The sequence below is a fragment of the Sinohyriopsis cumingii genome, chromosome 19 (assembly GCF_028554795.1).
Source record: "Sinohyriopsis cumingii isolate HCF-2022 chromosome 19, ASM2855479v2, whole genome shotgun sequence".
NCBI lineage: Eukaryota > Metazoa > Mollusca > Bivalvia > Unionida > Unionidae > Sinohyriopsis > Sinohyriopsis cumingii.
Genome location: NC_142979.1, coordinates 12532032 through 12556585, shown reverse-complemented (window position 1 = coordinate 12556585; position 24554 = coordinate 12532032). Strand labels below are relative to the sequence as shown.

General features: G+C 37.5%; 1 protein-coding gene across 2 annotated transcripts in view; it reads right to left on the bottom strand.

The window, feature by feature from the left end:
* LOC149775148 (uncharacterized) overlaps positions 1 to 24554 on the bottom strand; it is a 57649-nt gene that overhangs the window by 18290 nt on the left and 14805 nt on the right. For both annotated transcript variants that reach the window (XM_089944141.1, XM_089944140.1), the window contains exons 2-4: positions 14037 to 14249; positions 10099 to 10246; positions 265 to 410 (exon numbers count right to left, since the gene is read on the bottom strand). In XM_089944141.1, the coding sequence (XP_089800267.1) occupies positions 265 to 410; positions 10099 to 10246; positions 14037 to 14235 (493 nt within the window). In that variant the 5' untranslated portion in view covers positions 14236 to 14249. The remainder of the gene's footprint in view (positions 1 to 264; positions 411 to 10098; positions 10247 to 14036; positions 14250 to 24554) is intronic.

Sequence of the window (24554 nt, the reverse complement as noted above, 5' to 3'; positions counted from 1 at the left end):
TTTGATGTTTCAACTAGTTGGCTTCAACGTGATGCTGATGCCGAACATATTTTATATTGACCTAGAAATCGATGAGCCATATCACCATCTGTATTTTATGTAAATTATTGTAACCGCAAATTATATCCCTTTTCATCATTGTACTCAAGGTTTAATCAAGCAAATTAGATAACAAAGATAACAATATTTTTATTTTGCCAACCCTGATGGGAAACTCACATAGATTTCCTAGATACACACTGAAATAAAAGTTTTATCCTGTACCTGAGACCAGAATGTTTCCAAAGAAGGTCGAGTTGAACCCCATTTTCTTGAGATGATCCAAGACAATCAGGTTACTGCTTAATGAATTTTCCTTGTCATATGCCCACTTGTGTCCCCTCAAGTCATAGAATTCCTTGTATTTGGTTCTAGAAAGATAGCAGAAATGCTAAAGGTTGCATATTCCATCGTATATACTCCCCTAGAAGATTTTCATCATGTTCCCATTATATTTTCATATCAATCACCACAAACCAATATGATCTTCACTACAGGTAAAGATTTACAACAAAGATTCCTTAACACTCTAGTCCCTTCCAACAAGAAGCATTATAATGAATGCTTTGCAACTTTCAAAAGCCACAAAACAAACTCTGCACATTTTTCATGCTTGTGTTGAGGCACAAATTGGCTGGAAACAGTATTATATTATATGTCACACGACTTTTAAAAGCCATAACACAAACTCAGAACATTTGTCATGATTGTTTTGAAGCTCTAATGGACTTGGAACATCACCATATTACAGGTCATATAACTTTCGAACAATACAAAAATTTAAAAGTTGTGAATACTGATATAATTGTGCCTTTTTATTATAATAAATATCAATATCCTTCAAAACAATTAGTCTAAAATAAATGTTTTAAGTCTCTTCTCTTTATCACAACAAATTACAAGGGCGAAAAAATGGTGTACTGAGGTCCAAGACCAAATAATTCCCTACATAGACATGCCAAATTTTCTAGTCCTTAATCCAATGTACCAGTCAATCAGAGACAATTTCCAAATGGAGAAACCAATTTTTCCAGTTGTAAATGCACCAGACCAACCAGACAAAGACAACGTTCTACTAGGCCATGCCAATTTTTCCAGTTGTTCATCCACTAGACCAGCTATCAGAGATAATTATCTACAACGACATGCCAATTTTTCCAGTTATTCATCCACTAGACCATCCATCAGAGATAATTATCTACAACGACATGCCAATGTTTCCAGTTGTTCATCCACTAGACCAGCCATCAGAGATAATTATCTACAACGACATGCCAATTTTTCCAGTTGTTCATCCACTAGACCATCCAAAGTTGTTCATCCACTAGACCAGCCAAAGTCCTTACTCCACTAGACCAACCAACCAAAGACAATTTCCTACATGGAGGTGCCAATATTTCCAATCATTAAACCACCAGAACAGTCATCAGAGACAATTTCCTAAACTGACATGCCAATGTTTCCAGTCGTTAAACCACTGGATCATACATTAGAGACAATTTTATCAATGACATGCCAATTTTTCCAGTTGTTACACTACTGAACCAGCCAATCAGATAAAATTTCCTACATGGCCATGTCAATTGTTCCAGTCGTTAAACCACTGAACCAGCAAATCAAAGACAATTTTTGGCATAACCTCATCAAACGTATCCCAAATCCAATTATTTTTTTTGTCTTCGACCTTCAGATTTCCAACAAATTGATGGCTATTCGACAGTATGTACATTATCACTAGTTGAACAAAACATGGTAAATTAGTTTTCAATTAAAGCACTTGAACATATTTAATAGTATATTGCTGTAATATCTGAGTCAAAAGTCTTGTGACACAATATACAGTGGGCTGTAATGGGAAATTGTGAAATTCAACAAGAGAAGGACCCATTTTTGTCCTCAACAATGATTCCCACATCTCCAACATCACAACATTTGGACATGAAATGACCAGAAAGAGATAACTTCCTTTAAATATTATTTTTAAAACATCTTTAAAAACAGTATCAAAAGTGAACCACATTTGCATGATCCAATGTTATTCCTCTGAGAAAAGACCTACTCAGCATTCCTCAACAGCTAATGATTTATGACAGATATACACCTTGTTGATAATTACTACAATAACCTGTCTGATAATTTTAAACTACCGTGACTGATACAAATCATGCTATGTCAAGCGTGTGCAAACGAATACTGTGAGAAACAGTAAGCATCTCAATGAGCACAATCTCTAATATTTACCTATGACTGAAATCTGGTCATAGCAATCAGACAATCTGGAATTTTCTTAGTATGGTCAGCATGTAGAAACTGGAGGATCTGGGTATTGAGGGTGATAATTGCAATTAAACCTGGAAGTGGTTTAGGTTAAAATCATATTGGGTTATTTTTTATTTTTATTAAGGGCCAGAAGTACCTAATACAGCAGAACCTGTTTTGAAAGACCACCCCTTTTACGAAAAAAGCCAATGGTCTCTCAAAACAGGTGGTCTCTCATAGCAGTGGTCTCTCATGATAGGCTTTACAATGTATGTGGGCTAAAAGCATTTAATGTATAAAATATGAAATATTAAAAAACAAAATGAATATGGGTTAGAATAAAAGCAATATATATTTCAATTATATATCACAATTCCACTACACGGTGTTAGTAACTTTTAAGCTCTTTTAGGCAATGCATCACAAATGCCACAATTCTACAAATTCATTCCCATTATATATATATATATATATATATATATATATATATATATATATACCATTACATATGTATAAGAGGCCCCGAGTGGCCGACTGGTCTAAAACGCTTTCCATTACAGATCACTGCCATCTCACCTCTGTCTGCGTGGGTTCGAGTCTAGGATTCGGCCAATTTGGGTATGTGAGAAAGCTTGCCAGTAGCTTCTCATGGGTTGGTGGTTCTTCCCAGGGTTTTCCCGGGTTCTTCCTCCACCATTAATACTGGCCACCATTCATAGCCTATCATGTGCTAAAAATGGCATTAAACCCAACAACAACAACAGCATATGTATAAAAAAACTTATTCCTTTATTTAATGGGGACCTAAGTGGTCGAGTGGTTTAAGGCACTCGTCTTTACTGATCATGGCCATCTCACCTCTGACCAGGTGGGTTTGAGTCTCCAGCTCGACCAATGTGAAAAAGCTTAATAGTACCATTCAGTGGTTTTTCCTGGTATTATTCCTGTATAACATACTGGCTGCCATGTATAGCATATAAAGTGGTGAAAATTTTTATTAAATCCAAAACACCACACACATTTTTTTGTTTGTTACATTTAAAGTTATATTATTTCTTCAGCTACAAATTATAGATTATTCAATTTAATCCATTAAGTGTATTATTTTGCTAATTTATACAGCTTGCTTTATTAAAAATTCAAGTATCATGTATTCTAAAATTATGTCTTCAATAGTCTTAAAAGATTTTTAAAGGGGAGGAACTCACTACACAACAAACCAAAACTTGTGATTCTCAATAGACCTGATCATAGGTTACTTCCCTTGCAAACTATTACTCTGGTCTTGTCAGTCAATCAGATGCAAGATAACCTCAGTAATATGCAGGGGTTCAAGATCACGATGATATAAGCCTATATTTAAAGTTTGACCAAAATCAGAAATATGGGGCAACAAGCTCAGTCTAATTATGCAAGATTACCTAATTAGTATGTACGAATCTAACTCATTATCAAACACATCTAAGTTCTTGATGATATACATATATATTCCAAGTCCGATCAAAGTCTGATCACAACTGCAGCCTGCAGGGTGGTAAGAAGGTCAACACTAGGACTATGCTATATCAAACTTCAAATGTACATTTATCCAAAAGATGTCAATGCCTTATGAACTGTTCTAACAAAAGACCTGCCAACCATGACCAGTCCGTCTCAGTAAGGTAGCTGAATTTTTTCCATAAGATTTACCAGTTTTCAGTAAGGTGTAACAAAATATCAATAACTGCTTTTTTAAAGCTGGAAAACGTAATTAAAAGTTTGATGCATCGATGATAAATATTATGTTCAACTGAAAAGTTTGTAAAGTATGTGTAGACTTTATTTACTACTAGTACAGCTGCATAAACTCTAGTTCCAAACCCTATGCAGCTCAATGGCTTGTTGCTATCTCTCAACTTGATATAATTCTTGGAAATTCTTTTCCATTCCACATGATGATGGCAGTCATATCTCCTGCCACGAGACATACTCAAATTGGCATGTGATGTCCAATAAACATAATTGTGTCCTTTCCAGCTTTTAGTCACAAGAATCTGAATATTCCTTTTTATTCTTCTATGTTGATTATTACCACCTTTCGAGAAACTTATTTTCCATTTCATCTTAAACATGCATCACTTTCTGGTTGCCATTTTTAAAAATTCTATAATCAACAGTTTGATCATGCAGATGCTTCGCATGAATAAACAGGTGCAGTTCAAAGCATCTGGGGTATGCTGTAAAGTTAGGTTCCCTGACTAATTTCACCATTCTAAGATGAAACCAGGATCAAAATAAAACACGGATGAACCAATTATCCAGATTTTTCAGCAACGATCATTTTTCCGTAGTTTTTGCTAGTATGCAGTAAGGACATATTTTAAGGGTAATTTTTGTAAGACTTAGGGCAAAATTGTAAGAGTTGGCAGGTTGTAACAAAACATAATTTTAACAGGTGAAAAACTTCATATATCTATAACCCCAACAAAACTTCTGTAAAATGCATCCTCACATGAATGGTGTTAATGATGTTACTTATGCAGAATATCAGAGTACACACTTCAGACATGTACTAAGAAACCAGTTACAGCTGAATACAACCACTGACATCTGAATACAAGCCACTGATATAGACATGTACTAATATTCCACCCGTTACAGCTGAATACAACCACTGATATCTGAATACAAGCCATTGATATAGACATGTACTAATATTCCACCCGTTACAGCTGAATACAACCATTGATATCTGAATACAAGCCATTGATATAGACATGTACTAATAATATTCAACCAGTTACAGCCGAATACAATCAGTGATGTCTGAACAGATCACTGCCATCTCACCTCTGTCTGTGTGGGTTCGAGTCTCGGATTCAGCTAATGTGGGTATGTGAGAAAGCTTGCCAGCAGCTTTTCATGGGTCGGTGGTTCTTCCGGGGTTTTCCCCGAGTTCTTCCTTCGCCATTAATGCCAGCTGCCATGTATAGCTGAAAAATGGCATTAAACCCTACAACAACAACAACAAAAACAACAACTGTATTTAAACTTCTCATAATGGGATACCTATTTCCTCTAGAAAAATGTTTCTTCAATTATACTTACTTAATCATAATACCTTAGAAAGAAGAACTAATACTACATCGCAAATCCTGCCCTCCCAGGCTAAAAGTTATTTGCATACCTAAGTGGCAGCTAGAGTGATGCTTAAGTTACTACTGGAGTGGAAGACACGCTCTCTATATGGATTTAACTAATGCGTATTATGATGGGGTAAGTATTATTCAAAAAACATATTTTACAATAAAAAAATTGCTTTCTTCTTCTTAATCAGCCTGGAATAGGATGAACATGGACATGGATTTGTTGATGAAGATAACCCCTTTAGAAAATCCCAATGCAGTGGTCGGGGTTCCATCTTGCCATCTGAGATAAGTCACCACAGTGTAGTAGTCATTTAATGAGAACTTCCTTCCCATATAGTTCTTTCTGTCACCAAGGAAAAGCTTCCAAAATGGCTTTCACCTCTTGAATGTTGATATGTAAATGACAATCCTGAGTGGGAGACACTCCACTGCCTTCAGAGGTACATTAAGCCGACATATTAGTTTGTTACGGTACCACTGACATATAGTGAAACAATATAAGCAATTACTGTATAAACAATATAAGCAATTAATGTATAAACAATATAAGCAATTAATGTATAAAGTTGCAAACATTTTTTGTTCTTCCTTGGAAAATAAACTTCTCATTTTTATTTCTTATCTTGAATCATAGTTTGTTATATATATCTGTGACTGTACAGTGATTAAGGCTTCTCACTGACTCATACTAGACTTTTCAAGGTACAGTGCAACCCAGCTATAACGCGAATTCGGATATAACATGGTTGTGGCGTGGCTCCTGAAATTTCGTATATTCATTCGCACATGAAATTTTTTCTTCAAAGTACATGAAATAGTGTATAAGAAATTTATTATCATTATGGGGAAGAGATCGCATATGAATCTGAATTTAATATGATCAATGCATGTGTATTTTTCTTGTACAAGGAATTATTATTTTTAAGTAGGAGAAATAGTGTGTAAAACATTTATTATTATTTTGGGAAAGAGTTCGCGTATGAATTTTAATATAATGATTGTGGCGTAGCTTCTGAAATTTAACAATATCACCAGGTTCTTGATGTGTAATGCCAAAATAAACATTATCGGAAATGTTACTTACTACTGGTCCATGAGTAAAGTCAGTAAGTCGTCCTTGTGATTGTCTTCAATTAATTCTGTGTACAATCGTTGCTCAAACAATAGCCAACATGTGTTTCTTCTTTAACTGCAAACACAACCAAGCATCAGACAATGCGATGGTTGATAAAAGATTCTCACAATTTAATAAACATCATTAAACAAAAGCTGGCAACATGTTTGCTGGGATTGGCGGTGTTATTAGACGCAATCAGTTGACCAGTAAATTATGTCCGCTTTATTAGCTGGAAATTGAAAGGGTATGAAATTGTACATGCGTTCAGCTTTAAAAAAAATTTATTTATAAAGTGACTCGTGACCACTGCAGGCTTACTGCATTTAGTTCTCGGTTTTACGTGGGTATGGTGTTTGCTTATAAACTCGTTATCAATTCCCTATTTTTTATAAATATATTTCACCGTTATGGAGAAGCAAGTTCACAAATGCAAGTCATTTTCTGCACTTTGCACAATGACTAGTATAGCAGTTTTCACACGTTTCTTTCGATATTCACAAAATCTGAAGTAAAAGTTCTATGCACACTTAAAGCATGTGTTGATTGGTAATTATTCTTGTTGTAGTCATTCAAATGAATAGGCATACAAGTGTTAAGTATTGGAAATTTGCAATGGATAAATGTACACGGAAACCCATGTGAGAAAATTTTAGCAGTATGAAATTTGTACAGACACCGTTCATAGACCCTAGAACAGAATGAAGCGTACATGTGCTTCCTCTTTCTTAACCTAATCTTGCTGTTAACTCAGACACATAATGATCTGTGACAAAATTATTGAATAGTTTAAATATGTATGCACTTTTTGCAATGGAATCACATATTGTATGGATTAATTTCAAGCCCCGACAATACAATATCAGACAGTAAGTAAATGGTGTTGATACTCTGTTCATGCTATATATTAGACATTGAATTCAGACACAATGATATGGGGAAAAAGTATTGAATATTGTAAATCTGTGTGCAATTTTTCAATGGAATTACATGCATTATTTATGAACTGAATTTCACGACGGGACAACAGTAAACTGTGTTGATACCCTATTCATCATATACATTAGACAGGTATGCATATATATGTGCCAATCAGTTGTTCTCTGAAAAAAGTAAAAATACTGTAAAACCCCGCATTAACGTGACCCCGATATTAACGTAATCCAATTTTTTGGACCCCAATTATTGCGTTATAGCAGGGTTCCACTGTAATCAGAGCCAGCTAAGCATTGATATGCTGAACAGTTATAATGCACCTGTCAAGGTAAATTTGCAATGTATTTACTTTTCTGTGGTATGCTGAACAGTTATAATGCACCTGTCAAGGTAAATTTGCAATGTATTTACTTTTCTGTGGTATGCTGAACAGTTATAATGCACCTGTCAAGGTAAATTTGCAATGTATTTACTTTTCTGTGGTATGCTGAACAGTTATAATGCACCTGTCAAGGTAAATTTGCAATGTATTTACCTTTCTTTGGTATGCTGAACAGTTATAATGCACCTGTCAAGGTAAATTTGCAATGTATTTACTTTTCTGTGGTATGCTGAACAGTTATAATGCACTTGTCAAGGTAAATTTGCAATGTATTTACCTTTCTTTGGTATGCTGAAGTTATAATGCACCTGTCAAGGTAAATTTGCAATGTATTTACTTTTCTGTGGTATGCTGAACAGTCATAATGCACCTGTCAAGGTAAATTTGCAATGTATTTACCTTTCTTTGGTATGCTGAACAGTTATAATGCACCTACCATGGTAAATTTGCAATGTATTTACTTTTTTTGGGAAATAAGCTCGGTTCTTTGTTACGATATAGCAGCAACATTTAACTGACAGTGTGGCATCTTTAAAGGTGGACAGTGCTTCATTGACTCAGCATGGTCTTTTGAGGTAATCAGTGCCGAAAAAGCTGAACATACTGGTGGTCACTTTGCTTTGTCTAGGTACTAGTAAATTTGCAATTTATTTACTTTTCTTCAGAAAATAAACTTGGGTTTTTGTTTTCTTTCTCATTTTAAACCACAGTATTTGATACTTCTTTGTTACAATACAGTGTCTGAGCAATGTTTAACTGAATCAGCATGGTGTTTTTGAAGGGCCATCCATATAATCAAAGAAGATAATTTGTTAGAATTTATTTATTGAAATTATTAAGTTAAGTGCTTATTGACTTTTGGACTGAAACACTATTTGGGGATTATTGTGAATTCATTCAAAGACATGGATTATATCATTGTTATACATCATGACATGATAGGCACACTCAAGACCACTGGTATATCAGCATATTCCAAATTGGAATTCATTCTGAATACTCTATACTTTCAGACTTGTGATAGAACTTTTATAAATATTTGGGATTTAATTCACAATACTGTCAGTTTCTCTTAACTTTTCAACTTGAAGAAATAAATTATTTGATGAATTTTATCAAACTTGTCGATTTTGCTTTTTTGTTACTTAGATAAAACTATAGTCATAACAACATATATAACTAAAATGATGCTAAGACTAGAATAATACAGAAAACTTAGCCGTATGTATCTGACCACAGTGTACATTATACCGCAACAGTATACAAGTTTTCACAGGCCAGATCTGTGCTTATTTAAATACAGCAATAACAATATAAGGGGACACATGACGGCCAGTATTAATGGTTGAGGAAGAACCCGGGAAAACCCCACCAACCCACGAGAAGCTACTGGCAAGCTTTCTCACATACCCACACTGGCCAAATCTGAGACTCGAACCCACGAGGTGAGATGGCAGTGATTGGTAACAGAAAGCGTTTTAGACCACTTGGCCACTCAGGGCCTCCACTTAAGTGTGTAAGGAAGGCAAAGTGGTAACACTGAAAAGCCATAAATTTTGTCCTCAAAGAATGAACAGTAAGGTTGAAATTTGATAGAAGGGGTATACATCCCTGACAAAAGTACACTCCTCCAACCTGCTTTAAAGCAGAAAACTTCCAAAATGCTTGTAATAATGGAAATAGCATTTGAAGAAGAATGGCTTTTCATCACAACCTTCTTGCCATGAAGCCGAAGATTAAATATCTGGAATGCCATGCCATCTCAGTTATTTTGAGTACACTGTGCAAGGTTATTAAACTTGCTTTTGAATCAAACCCCCTCCAACAAAATCACGGCCAGAAACTCCACATCAAACCCTATGTCAGAGCATTATTGCAAAACTGTAACCAAAAACATAAAGAATTATTCCCAACAACACTGCTACCAACAGAAAAGTGACTGCTATGTCTCAAATTCCACTAACACGAGCTCAACACAATACCAACATTTCTAACATGGTGTCTTGCCTGTGAACAGGATTATAACAGGTTTTTTTTGTTAAAGAGAAGAAACTGGAAACCCTGGAATAAAACCTTTCGGCAAGTAAAAATCCAGTGTTTTGGTTGAATAAATCATTTGATAATGAAGTATGCGACTTTCACAAACTTTAACTTAATTAATCTGAATAATTAATCCCATGCACAGACAAGGCAAAGTCTATTGTTATCACAGATCAAGAATTTTGCATGATCCTCCATACTCATCGTCCTTGCGGATGATGACATCACCAAAGTAGATTGGTCGGCCAGTATTTTTCAGATGCAGATGATAGGCGGCTGCATTGCAGAGTTCCATGTCTTTGTTGCCATGATTCAGCTGTCTCATGAATGCTGTACTGGTCATAAAACCTAATAAGGTAGGAAAAAAGTATAATGATATATCTGAATCTCTGTTACTACATAATTAATAAAATTCACATATTAAATGGAGAACTAGGGTTAATTAATTCTCCATGATAATGGCTTGGTTTGATATTTTATGGCACATCAACACATGAATGGGTTTTAGTGCAAAGGCAAATAGTTCTTAAATACTTTATTGATTACAAAATCTCAGGAACAAACAAAACAATTTTCAAAAAAAAATGTCTGAAAACCTTTAACTGACAACCCCCCTCCCACCAGCCAAGTCTTCAGACATTTAGCAAACTAATTAACCCGTATAAATTCTTGCCTGAAATGGGGGTGGGTGGGTAGGAAATGCATTTTTGGGCCTACTTTAGATAAACCCCAACATATCTCTTTTCACAAGATATTCATTCCACAGGATGCTTAGGTGTATAAAAGATATTTTCAATTGACATGCATGTGCTTAACAGTGATAACTGGACCTTCTTTCTCTCTTTTCTTTTGGCAAATTGGACCCATGATTAAGTGTCCTGGTCCTAACCTAAAACTAGTCATACTTTCAGCAAAGGTTCATCTTTTTGTTTGCAGTTCAGACCTGTCTGATTTAGATCTGAGGCTAAAAAGTCCAAAATCCAGACACAAACTCTTCTTCCAAATCTTGTAATTTTGGCCTGAAAATATTCAGGTCACAGATACTAAGTTTCTTCTGTTGGATTTTTATAAAATGAATAGGAAGTCAACGTTATACAACTAGATCTTTGCTACTTTTCATAAATATCACACATTGTGGTAAATCATAAATGATGTTGAAGTTATAGGGCTCAGAAGTGAGGATACTGCTTTAGGACACATAAATGTGGCATACAGGGTTAATGAATTAGGAATTACTTTTTTCGTTCATGAGCTTTTTATAGGTAACTGCAAATTTCATTACAAGATTAAACATTTTCATTTCAGAAGTGAGCTAATTAACAACTGTATTTATTTATGATGTTGAAACAAAAATTCAGATCCTTTATAGAACTGTTGTTGTTTCTAAATGAGAAATTACATAATCAAAACAGCAGTTTATTTACATCAGTAAAGTCTGATTTGTCAGAATTTTTTGTTGCAAATAATCATACCACTGTGTACAAGATCAAACTATTCAAGTTTAATTGGTAGAATAACTGAGATTGTCAATTACTTTGAGGTAACAATTCAGATAAACATTGCTTCCTTAACTCAAATGACTTGTACTCCCAAGTATGGCCCACTGCTGTGCACTAATTGCTTCCTTAACTCAAATGTCTTGACTTGTACTCCCAAGTATGGCCCACTGCTGTGCACTAATTGCTTCCTTAACTCAAATGTCTTGACTTGTACTCCCAAGTATGGCCCACTGCTATGCACTACCATTCTTAAACTGAATAATTAGCCAACTGCAATTTGTGCTATAACAGACCATCTATATTATGTCACTATGAGCTATGAGTATAACTGTAGTATTATTAACAGACCATCTATATTATGTCACTTTGAGTTATGAGTATAAATGTAGTATTATTATTAACAGACCATATAAATTATGTCACTATGAGCTATGAGTATAACTGTAGTATTATTATTACAAATAAAATGTCATGCTGGCATCTGTTGGTTGGTAGTCAGCAGGGTGAAGATTAATTATACAGGACTGATCATATCCCATAGCCTGATATTGGTTGGTAGTCAGCAGGGTGAAGATTAATTATACAGGACTGATCATATCCCATAGCCTGATGCTAGTTGGTGGTCAGCAGGGTGAAGATTAATTATACAGGACTGATCATATCCCATAGCCTGATGCTGGTTGGTAGTCAGCAGGGTGAAGATTAATTATACAGGACTGATCATATCCCATAGCCTGATGCTAGTTGGTAGTCAGCAGGGTGAAGATTAATTATACAGGACTCATCATATCCCATAGCCTGATGTTGGTTGGTAGTCAGCAGGGTGAAGATTAATTATACAGGACTCATCATATCCCATAGCCTGATGTCCAGGATTATTCATTTTCCACATTGGGCAAACAAAAATTCTCTAGTCACTAATCTGGGACAGGTACTTTTTCTTATTTCAAAAAGTTGGGCAAGTCTGTACTTTCATGCTTCAATCACTTTATCTTTTATCTGGCCATTTATGCCCTTGGGGCCCTGAACACTTGATTCTACCACTTCCCATGTATATATTTACATATATCACAGCTACTACTGATCATTCATAGCTGTTTCATGTGCGTAATTTCTATTAATACTTGACAGCATTTTGGGTTAAGTGACCAGACAGAGGTGAGATGGCAGCGATCCATAACAGAGAGCGCTTTAGACCACTAGGCCACTCGGGGCCCCAGCTAAATATGTAGTATCAACCAATATTTTTTTAATTAAAATTCTGTTAATAAGTAAATTAGTTTGTACATTATTTGGTTTCTAATCTCCATAGATTAAAGCACATACATTTCATCAAATCTTGGCAAGTGATTACAATATTTGGCAAGTGAAATTAAGGTGGGACAAGTGAATTTTCTGTCCTGGACAAGTGGGTGAAAACAAAATGTGATCAGCCATCATATCTGAGCATCATTATATGAAAGTCTATCTTGCTCTCTCACTAGTCTTTCTTGCTTAAATGTTGAAATGAAAAGAAACCAGTCTTAATGAGGTAGTGGTAGCAACAAAATGGAGACCCTGAATGGGTAAGGATGGCTAAATATTCATAATTTACCAGTGCCTTTCATAAAAATAAAAGTGAAAATGGCACATTTTACCCGTGTGCTGATTATTTCTTTCGGGAAAATTATATAACTTTTTGGGGATGAGCTTAATAGACAACTCAGAACATGAAACAGGCCTGATCTAGATTTAGAGAGACACTGGGCAACAGGCTATCTGATTTTGACCTTGGGCAACAGGCTATCTGATTTTGACCCTAGGCAACAGGCTATCTAATTTTGACCCTGGGCAATGGGCTATCTGATTTTCTAGCACAGTTATTACCTCCATTTTTTAGTATGCTAAACTGGGTTGATATCTGCCACAAACTGGTCAACATCGCATGCCACTTTCACAAGTTCTTGTCATATTCAATGGTGCACTTCCCTTGTTAACTTCATTTTGGACATAGTCTAGTCCTCCTACCTTGAGGATCATTACAAATAATGGTTTTCTGTAATTAAATTCCTGAACCAGTTGAAGTTGTAAAAACTTCAGATCTACTTAATTCTACACAGAAGGTTAATAAATCTAGTAGTGTGATTCGAGCAATCTTTACATGTGACAAGGATAATTATTTTCTCCAATGTGCAATAAGATCTCTTTGGCCGATTGTAAATCTGACTCTGTCAAAGACATTCCAAAAGGTACCAGTCACTGCACAGAGGCAGCTGCAAGTACCATTTTTTACAAGTCTCTAGTACTCAGCTGGGATTCGAACCCATGACCACCCGCATTCAAGGCAGATACTCTAACCACTTAGGCCACCAGAGTGGTCTTCAAACTTAATGTAATATCATCATTCACTGCCAATTCACACTTAATACCATACAACAGACTAACATAATTCCAAGAAGAAAACCTACCAATAATGCTTTTACTAAAACTAGAATTACTTCATTCTCTTGTACATTAATCAAGTATAAACAAGCAGACTTTGCACAATTCTTTTTAACAGTAACGACTTTTGATTTTTGCAACTTTGAATTGTTAACATCTTGCATGTACTGACCATTTACAAATTTAATGACATTAAAATGCCATCAGCTTCTGGTTACCTATATCCACCTCATCTTCAGTGAAGGGGTTGATCCTGTCGAGTGGAGGGCCATCAAAACGTGATTCATATAGCAAACTTGCCTCCAGTCCTGTCACCTGTTCGAGGTAGTCCCTTATTGTCTCAAACAATTCAACTGGAATACCTGGTGACATGTATGTAATTAACCGCAGACGCTTTTTTGTCTCAGTTTCTGGCATTGTGAAAAATGTCCCTGATTAAAAAGAAAGAGATGCATTTTAAAACAACTTCAAACTATAGATAACATTTTAGTGATGTGGATATTTTACTCCCAGGTTTGGAAGTAAATGTTTCTTTAAAAAAAATTTTAACGGTATTTTCTGATGACTGATATGATTTAAAAGACCAGATGGAATCCTATCAATCAGGTCATTTCCCATGAGATGTGTCAAACAGCTTCCTGACCCTGACCCCTGGATTTCCATGTCTGGCTAGACAGAAATATAGGGGTGCTTCTAACCTTAGTCTGATAAATCAACCCCCCAAACCTGTGTCAATAATGATGAACAATACGTGGATCTGATGTCACCTGTTCATTAAAATGTGCAATTATGCTCCATGCAAATCTTTCCAGAACAATCCTGCGTACACTTTAGACACATACCAGTAATTGGAAATAGCCATATTTAGCATGAAATTCAAACTGGCCACAGGACAGAGGGTTGTGGTATTCCATGTGGATTTACAAGTCACCAAACATAGGATTTGCTTCAGAAATATAATCTACATGTCACCAAATGAACCCTTTAGATGATGGTAGATCCACAGCCATGAAAAATACCTTTAGGTGTGAAAAATGTACAACGATGTGTGCAGCAAAAAAAAAAACTGCAGATTTTTGCATGTTTTAATGAATAGGTGATATCAGCCCCATAACCTCCAATCAATATCTTCAGAGGTGAAGGGCTGATTTATGGGCCTACTCTAACCTGTACCCTTTAAAACCCAACACTATACCTCTCTCCAAATTAGGGTTGTTCCAGCAGAATAGCTATCCCCCACCCCAATGGCACTTTAAAAAACTTCTGCAGGAGGTTGTGTTTCAAACTATTTTGACTCTGACAGTGGAGGATTGGTTACGGAAATCACTTCTGATGTGGGTTGTGTGAACAAAATGTAAAATCACTGGTGGGGTTCTCAGTAAAAACAAAAAGCCTAATATATATTTAAAATGGCACCTAAACCCCCTCTTAGCGGTCTAACTCGCGTGAATAAAACATACTGGGTCAGAAATGATGCCAGGACATGTTTCTAACAGAAAAAGTGCACGTCATGACGTACTTAGCACCGTCAGCAGAGGTCTTGCGACATTCAATTTGATGAAGACAAATAGTGAAACAGCCGAATACTTCAGTTCAACATGAATGGCTGTTTATTATATTTGATTGGTGCATTGGGCCCGGAAACAAACATTTTATGGTAGTTTTAACCTTACATTCATCAATGATGTTCTGCAAATGTGCATTTCAAAGGGGCACATAAAAACCCAAAATGGATGAATCACAACATGGCTTGTCTTCAGATGACTTTTTCAGTCTGCAAATTCTGGCTGGTGATAGTCATGACGACAATGAATTTCAAATATATAAGTCTGTTGGGAAAATGATACTGGAAACCTTTCAGCAGTTAGTTTCAAACCATCATTTGGTATGTATATTACAAAACTGATTACTATTATATATTACAAAACATTCTGAAGTAGTGTCATTAACTAATGATGAAATTGATGAAAAAAAGACTGTTGATGTCATTCTGATATATGGATTCTTTACTACACTACTATGTTCATCTTGATTCTTTTTTACCATCTCCTTTAGTTTCACTGATACCAGTACTTTTAATAAAATTGTAACTTCTATATTTGTTGCAATCTTGAATAAAATTGTAACTTTTATTTTCTTGCAATCTCAATATTTTGATCATGTATTATGATCAACAGGTAAAATGTACTTAGTTTTGTTGTAAAATATAAAACTTTTAAGAAGTGACTAACATAAAAAGTGGGTCAACTTCATGTGTGCAGAACTTATTGCCATATTACAGAGAGTTGTTAGAAACAACAGAATAGTTGTACAAGATGTATTTCGCAAACTTGTACAACCAGCACTCATATTGTCACCACATTGTCCATTTAAACAATATCATTATTTCCACATATTCCTATCAGTATTTTCCCAGTGGTATTTATTTCCAAATCAGATGTTGCTCATTTCTTGTGAAATTTGTACATGTCAGGAAGTCTTATCGTTAAAAAGAAATATAATCTGCACTAAAATTGAATTGTTTGAGAAGAAAGTCATCTTTTAACCCGAAAATCACTAAAGCTATGAGTTCTGGCATTAAAGTCTTCCATTAAAAATGTAGCCATGATAGTAATTTATGATGCAACTGTACTAATTTCACCTTTGGTATATTCAAATATTGACTCTGATGGAGGAACATCACTCCAAAATAAACACATAAATTTTACAACCTGTTCATTGATTATGAATCAAGTATATAATCCAAGTCCAACTGCAAAAGTATCGACATACTGATGAATCGTTTCACCCCTAGCTAAAATGTAAACTTTTTAGCAGCGTTTGCTGCAGGATTACTCAAGACTTCTCCATCTCATATGCTCACCCATGAAAATTTTGTTTGTACCAACCAGCGATGACTTTTAGGTAAATATCAGAAAGACAGAATTGATGATATTCAAAGGTTAACAAAAAATTACAATACAGTAGTCAAAATTGATAAACTGGTACAGCTATGACAACAAATGATGGACTAGTACTTTTGCTGCTATTGCTGCTGTTGATTAGTTGAATGATTTATTTTGTTTGGTTTAGTTTGGGTTATTTTTTTGGTTTTAATGACATGTTTCAACACCCGATAGGCTTCACATGGCAGCCAGTATATTAGGTGGAAGAACCCCAAAACACCAACAACCCAAACTGGTTGATCCATGACTCAAACTCACGCTGACAGATGAGATGTGCAAGTGATCTATAAAAGGCAAGCACCTTAGAACACTTGGGCCAATGGGGCCTCAGTGGATATGGTGTTTTAGGTATCTCCAACACCCTACGTTATTTAGAAATAAGACCTCAAGTTTCTGGTAGATCATTTTGGGCTTGACACAATTTTCAGCTCAAGAGAATAAAAATATATGGCAGCCAGCTTTAGTGCTGAAGAAAATCCAAGTACTTTAAGACCACTTACATAGAACCACTGACCTTCCTTAAGTAACTGACAACATTTTCATGGCATGTGGGAGGCAAGTGATCATAAGACAAGCATCTTATACCACTCTGTCATATAAGTGGGCATTATGGGATTGAACAATGACATCTAATAATAAGCCACCAAGAAAATTTGTGATTTCACAGTATCAGAGACATACATGGAAGACATACATGGAAGACATACAAGGAAGACATACATGGAAGACATACAAGGAAGACATACATGGAAGACATACAAGCAAACAAAAGGACGAAAGATTGATTATGATGTGATGAATGAATACAAATACAAATATGCAGGAGATTATTTGATCAATAAGAATTCAGTAGATTACCTCCAGTCCTTTAAATCGCTTCTGGCCCAAACCCAATATTAAAATCGCTTCTACTGCCCACCAAACCATAACCAGAAATGATGTTTAAAACAATATGCTTCTGTAGGGGGCAGTGTTTTTCGATTAAAACATATCTGATGGTGGATCAAAATTTTTTTTAAATTGCTTTTGTTGTGGGTTGGTTGTACTTTAAAGTGCCTTTGCTGGGGTGGAATATGTTTTCCTGTAACAGCCCACACTAGAATATCATCTTAAAGCGATCCAAAACTGATTTGTAATTAATATGACCATCCCTATCACAAAAATATCAGCGTTCAATCTGATTAAAATCAGATCTTCACTGTTATACATGTAGATCTGACAGCGACCTCATAAAGGTCATTTTCTGCTAACCTATGCTATTACCATAATTGCTAATTTTTTAACAGGGGTATAGGGGGCTCTAGATAGAGGTAGTACCTTTGTTGTCTGGCAGCTGCATTCTCTGAGTGGACGGACACACTGGTCCTCATTCATCTCCCAAATCTCTCACGTCTGCCTCCAAGAAGGAATTATTCCTGACATACTTCGGTACACCACTTCAGCTGGCAGGCCAAACGACGTTGAGTGGGTGATGTTAACACTGCATCACTAGGCCTATGAACTTCTACAGGGAAGTCATGGCAAGGACGAAATGGTCTCTACAGATCAACGGCCAAGCGTTCGGGACCAGGGTGCACCATATGTATTAGTGGATTGTGGCTGTGGCCAACCAGCTATGGAACAAAATAGCAGGGAAGGTAGATCTCTTCAGTCATGGTTGGCCATCTGCCTAGGAGAGAGAAACTCTGATATAAAACCTACGGCCTGCAAACCTTGCTGTCTTGCTGGGCCATGGCAGATGAACCTCAGGTTTAAAGGGTGGGGCCAGTTTGCGGAGACTGCACTCCATCTAAAAGCTCCATTGCGCAGGCATGAAGGAACTGTCTACTGTTTACGTTTGACTCTATCAAGCCCTGCAGCGATGGGAAAGTGACAAACACGGCGGGTGAAAGATGTCACTGGAAGCCGCAGTCCCAATCCTGCATGCAGGCAACTCAGGCCTTTGGCCGTCTGGTGTTGATCCGGAGACAACACCATCACCCAGCAACAGCCTGAGTCATCAGGCAGCCTTTTCTAGAGACAGCACTGCTTTCTCTGCATCGAGAGGGACCTAGAAAAGGTGGCCTAACCAAAGCTTGTCTCCTTACCACCACCCCCAAGTTGGCCTGCCGCAGCCAACGAGCATCTTCCAATATGGTCAAAACTTAACAGAAAAAACAAGGCATGCCCCAGCTGATTCACATTGTGGCAAAAGACTAAAACTGGGTTGTTGGAACATCAGAACAATGCTAGACTCAACCGTCAGCAACAGACCAGAACGACGTTCTGCCTTAATCACACACGAACTCTCTCGCCTTGCTGTTGACATTGCTGCACTTAGCGAAGTCTGCCTTTCAGAGGAGGGAGGTTTGAGACAACTCGGCACTGGATACACATTGTACTGGTCAGGAAAACCAAAAACTGAAAAATGACTTTCAGGAGTCAGTTTCATGGTCAAGGACTCAATCGCCACCAAGTTAACAAACCTTCCCACTGATCACAATGACCACATCCTGTCCATGCATCTCCCGTCAGGGAACCAACAAAACGCCACACTCTTCAATGTATATGCTCCAACACTCCAAGCAGATCCTTCTGAAAAGGATAAATTCTACACTGACCTGCACAGACATATCAAGAGTGTCCCAGAGAGCAACAAAAATAATCATCCTCAGATATTTCAATGCCAGAGTGGGCCGAGACTCAGAAGCCTGGAAAGCCGTCCTTGGGAAACATGGTGTGGGTGGCTGATATGACAATGGGCGCCTGCTTCTTGAATTTTGCGCAGAATTACAGCTCACCATCACAAACGCCGTATCTGAGTAGAAAGACAGCCTGAAAACTACCTGGATGCATCCTAGATCAAAAAAGTGGCACCTAATCGATTACATTATAGTATGCCAGAGGGACTTAAAAGATGTCCTTCATACCAGAGTGATGCCCAGTGCAGAGTGCTACACAGACCATCGTCCGATGCAAGCTCGACTTCCACTTCAAGCCTAAACCCAAACAACAAGGAGGTACCCCGAAAAGCAAGCTCCAGATAAAAAACCTGTTGTCTGAAGACATCAAGGCAGATTTTCAAGACAGCCTGTAGTCTAGACTTGAAGAATTACCCAGATTTACCTCTGAAAGCGATGTGGAATCACATCAAGGCTGCCATGCCGCAAACCTCAGAAGAAATCCTTGGATTCACCACTAAGAAAAACAAAGACTGGTTTGATGAAAACAACTAAGAAATCCAAGAACTGCTTGTCAAAATGAGATCAGTGTACCAAGCCCATCTCGCACAACCATCCTGTCCACAGAAGAAAGCAGCCTTCTGCCTTATCTGCAGTTCCCTCCAGTGCAGTCTCCGAGACATACAAAATGAATGGTGGACAAAGCTTGCAGAAAGAACCCAGCTGAACACTGACACTGGTGACTACAAGGGGTTCTATGAAGCGCTGAAATCAGTGTATGGTCCCTCCTTCCAAATACAGAACCTCCTATGGAGTGCAGATGGTCAAGAGCTACTCACTGACAGGGAATCTATCCTGAACCACATGGTCACAGCACTTCCACACCCTCTTCAGCACTAGCCGTACAGTCCAGGATGCAGCTATTGATCGCATCCCACAACAGCCACCAAAGATGGCACCCACACTGCAAGAGACTGTAAAAGCCATAGAACTTAAGACAGGAAAAGCTGCAGGAAAAGATGGTATCCCACCAGAGATATAAAAGAGAGCAGAAGGCCTAGCATTACACACCAAACTCAATGAGTTCTTTGTTTGCTGCTGGGAGCGAGGGAAACTTCCACAAGACCTCCGAGATGCAGTCATCATCACCTTGTACAAAAACAAGGGGGAAAAGTCTGACTGCTCAAACTACCATAGGGATAACTCTGCTCTCCATTGCAGTCAAAATCTTTGCAAGAGTGTTGCTAAACAGACTGGTGCCCACCATTGCAGAAGACATGCTCCAGAGAGTCAATGTGGCTTCAGAGCCAATAGGGGCACAACTGACATGGTGTTTGTCCTGAGACAGATCCAGGAAAAATGCCGAGAATAAAACAAAGGAATGTACATCACATTTGAGGACCTGACGAAGGCATTTCATACGGTGAGCAGAAATGGACTCTGGAAAATCCTTGAAAAGCTTGGCTGTCCTCCTAAATTCCTTACCATGGTCATCCAACTACATGAAGACCAGCTTGGTCAGGTCAGAAACAATTACAACCTGTCACAGACCTTCCCCATTGCAAATGGCTTGAAACAGGGTTGCGTTTTAGCCCTCACACTGTTCTCCATCTTCTTCAGCAGGATGCTCCAAAAAGCAACAGAAGACCTTGATGATGAAGATGGCATCTATATCCAATTTCGGACTGATGGCAACCTCTACAACTTAAGGCAACTTCATGCTCACACCAAGACCTTGGAAAACCTGATTAGAGAACTTCTCTTTGCAGATGATGCCACCCTTGCTGCCCACACAGAAGCTGCCTTACAGCACGTAACATCCTGCTCTGTAGAAGCTTGCCACCTCTTTGGTCTTGAGGTCAACCTAAAGCAATGATTCTCAAACTGTGTGCTGCGAGAGATTTGCAGGTGTACCATGGGAGTTTTGAAAAATATTTATATTGCTAGCATTTTGAAACCTTAAACATATCGAAAAATTAAATGGTAAATCAATGTCGCAAAAGTTAAGAAAGTAACATATATAAAAACGCAATCTCTGTCAGTCTGTCATTCATTGGTTCCTTTCGTAACGTGAGACTTGTGCTTGATCTTGAGAGAACTCAATTGTTCTACTTAAAATAATAGTCTAATAATAAATACATGCAGCCCATTATACAATCGGGTCTGCAGCATTACTTCCCATCACATGCAAGTGATGAATATGGATGGGTGATCAATCTATTCAGAAACAACAAAACTATAAATCTTACAACCGAAAAAGAAGAACAACTCATTGATTTAAAAAATGATGAATTTTTTCAGTCAACATTTCCCGAAAAGAACCTGGATTTGTTTTGGATCTCAATCAAGAAGTCATCTCCTGCAATCAGTTCAAAAGCAATCAAAGTAATTCTGCCATTTGTGTCTTTGTTGTTTTGTGGGTTTGGATTTTCAACATTGACTGAAATCAAATCGAAAAAGAGGGAGAGACTTCTTAAAATCGACGATGAAATGCATGCTTGTTTGCCGACTTTGGAGCCTCGCTTCAATCTGACTTGCTCTCGAAAGCAGGCACATCCTTCACATTAGCTTTAAAATTAAATATATATGTAAAAATAAACAAGTTCTTCGCCACAAAAATTGTTAAATCTTTTCAGGTGTGCCGTGAAAATTTTTAGATCTTTTTGGTGCGCCGCAAGACAAAAAAGTTTGAGAAACACTAACCTAAAGAAAACTGAGGTACTTCACCAGCCTGCTCCCAAAGAAAGAGACTTAAAGAGTACCAACCACCTACCATCTTCACTGACCAGATACAGCTGAACGTAGTCCACCAGTTCACCTACCTGGAATGTGTGATATCTTCTGATGCCAAGATTGACAAAGAAATAGACAATAGACTGGCCAAGGCAAACAGTGCCTTTGGCAGACTCTATAAATGAGTCTGGCACAACACCAGTCTCAAGAGAGATACAAAGATCAGCATCTACAGAGCTGTCATACTGACGACCCTCCTATATGATGCAGAATCCTGGGTCACCTGCAGCCGCCACCTCTGCCTCCGCACCATCCTCAACATCCACTTGAGCGACTTCGTCACCAACAGTGAAGTCCTCAAACAAGCAGGGATCACCAGCGTTGAGGCCATGCTCATGAAGATACAGCTTCGCTGGGCAGGGCACATGTCCAGGATGGAAGATCATCGCCTGCCAAAGATCGCACTGTATGGTGAGCTGTCAACTGGCCACTATGATAGAGGGGCACCTCAAAAGAGATATAAAGACACCTTGAAAAAGACCCTCACCACCTGTGGCATCGATCACTGCCAATGGGCATCACAAGCTGATAACCGTGAAAGCTGGCAATGTACAGTTCACCAGGCCGCTGGCACTTTTGAACAAAACAGACAGGCCATCTTGGAGGAAAAACGATGGCGAAGAAAAAACCTTGAACCATCGGCATCACCCACCACAATCAAGACATTCCCCTGCAGCCTCTGTAGACGGACGTGCCTGTCACATAAAGGGCTCATCAGCCACCAGCATGCATGCAATAGACATGGACAAACCCCTTCCTAATCTTTGCAAGTGAAGTCAAGCCAACACAGAATTTTAACAACCAATCAGATGCATCTTTACATATTACTTCTTTTAATCTCTTCTTTCACTGCATGTAGCTCTCTAATTATTAATCTGCCAAAGTTTATATCTTTGGCTGTCATCAGTCCTTCAATCTTAAAGATATTGAAAAGTACTTGCCATTAGCTACAGATCATAAATAAGGTACGCCTAAAGGGGATGTGAAGCGGCAAATTTTATGTCGATCTAACAAGAATACATTAGCTGAGACCAGACAACCATTAATTAGATTTATGGAGACAAGCGCATATCATATCGCCATACTACCGTGTACAGTAATGTCCTTTAGAGGGAGAATTCTGTTCCTAATTAAACATTTGTTTATACAGCAGACAGGCGGACAATTTAGGATAAGGAAAACTTCATTTTCATGGTAAAGTTGTCACAATTGAGAGAATGCAGAAACTCTGTTACTCAAACTACCAGGGTCAAGTTGACCCTGACTTTGGCGCCTCTGGAAAAAGGGCGGCAGAGATATTTGATTCTGATTGGTACGTTAAATGAGAGGGTGTGTTCCAACACAAAATTTCATAGGTTTTAATATTGCTCGCATCGAATTTTAATCAGTCTAAGCTTTTCCTACTAGAGGAGACCCAAAGGTTACGACTCCGGGAATTTGCAAGAAATTTCCGTAAAACTGTTGTCCAAAAAGGGGACGATTGTCGAAAGGAACCGACGAACTAATTTACCGATTAGAGGGAGAAATGTTGACAGCAAAGGTAGTGTGACAATTCCATGTAATTTGTTGATGCCATATATAATGCTTTGCTGAAGTTATTTATTTGTATCTGCATGAATCTTTTTTCTACATTCGTGTAATAATTTGCTTTATGAAGTATAACTGTGTTGAGTTTATGCATAGGAAGTTGTACATTAATCTTCTTTAGATAAGTCTGACGAATTGTTTGAATTTGTCGTCTTGTTGCATAAGAATTATGTTCTAAGAATTTAATGCATTACATTAGTTAATATGATTACAAGAATCCGTGTGAATTCGCCGAATTTAGAAGATTTCACGTATGATTAAGAATAAGTGTGTATTGACGGAAATGATCTTGTAATTGATTGACGTGATGTATCCTATTTATTCGCTGTGTATGTGGTAATGTGTAAGGTCAAGGCGTAACGAACTAGCCATTTGACTAACTAGGGTCATTATAGGACATGTGGAGTCGATTGATAGCCTTAGTGTCTTTTTAGCACTGATAGTGAAATCTGATAACGAGGGAGAATAATGAAGAATTAACCGTTTCATAAATAACAGGAAATTTAGGTTGTCTCTATTTATATTTATTTAAAAGGGAGAAAATAGCTCCAGAGACGTATGAACGAATGAGGTGATGTTATTCTGAGACCTATACGGAGAAGCATAGAGAAGAGTGCAGTGAGACATATAATCCTGTGACGCAACCCTACGACGTATTAATTTCTGAAGAAGTATTTTGAGAGTGTCCTGAGACGGGTGGTAGAAAGTATTATCCCGAGATCCAAGGGTCTGAACAGCGACAGAGGAAGCA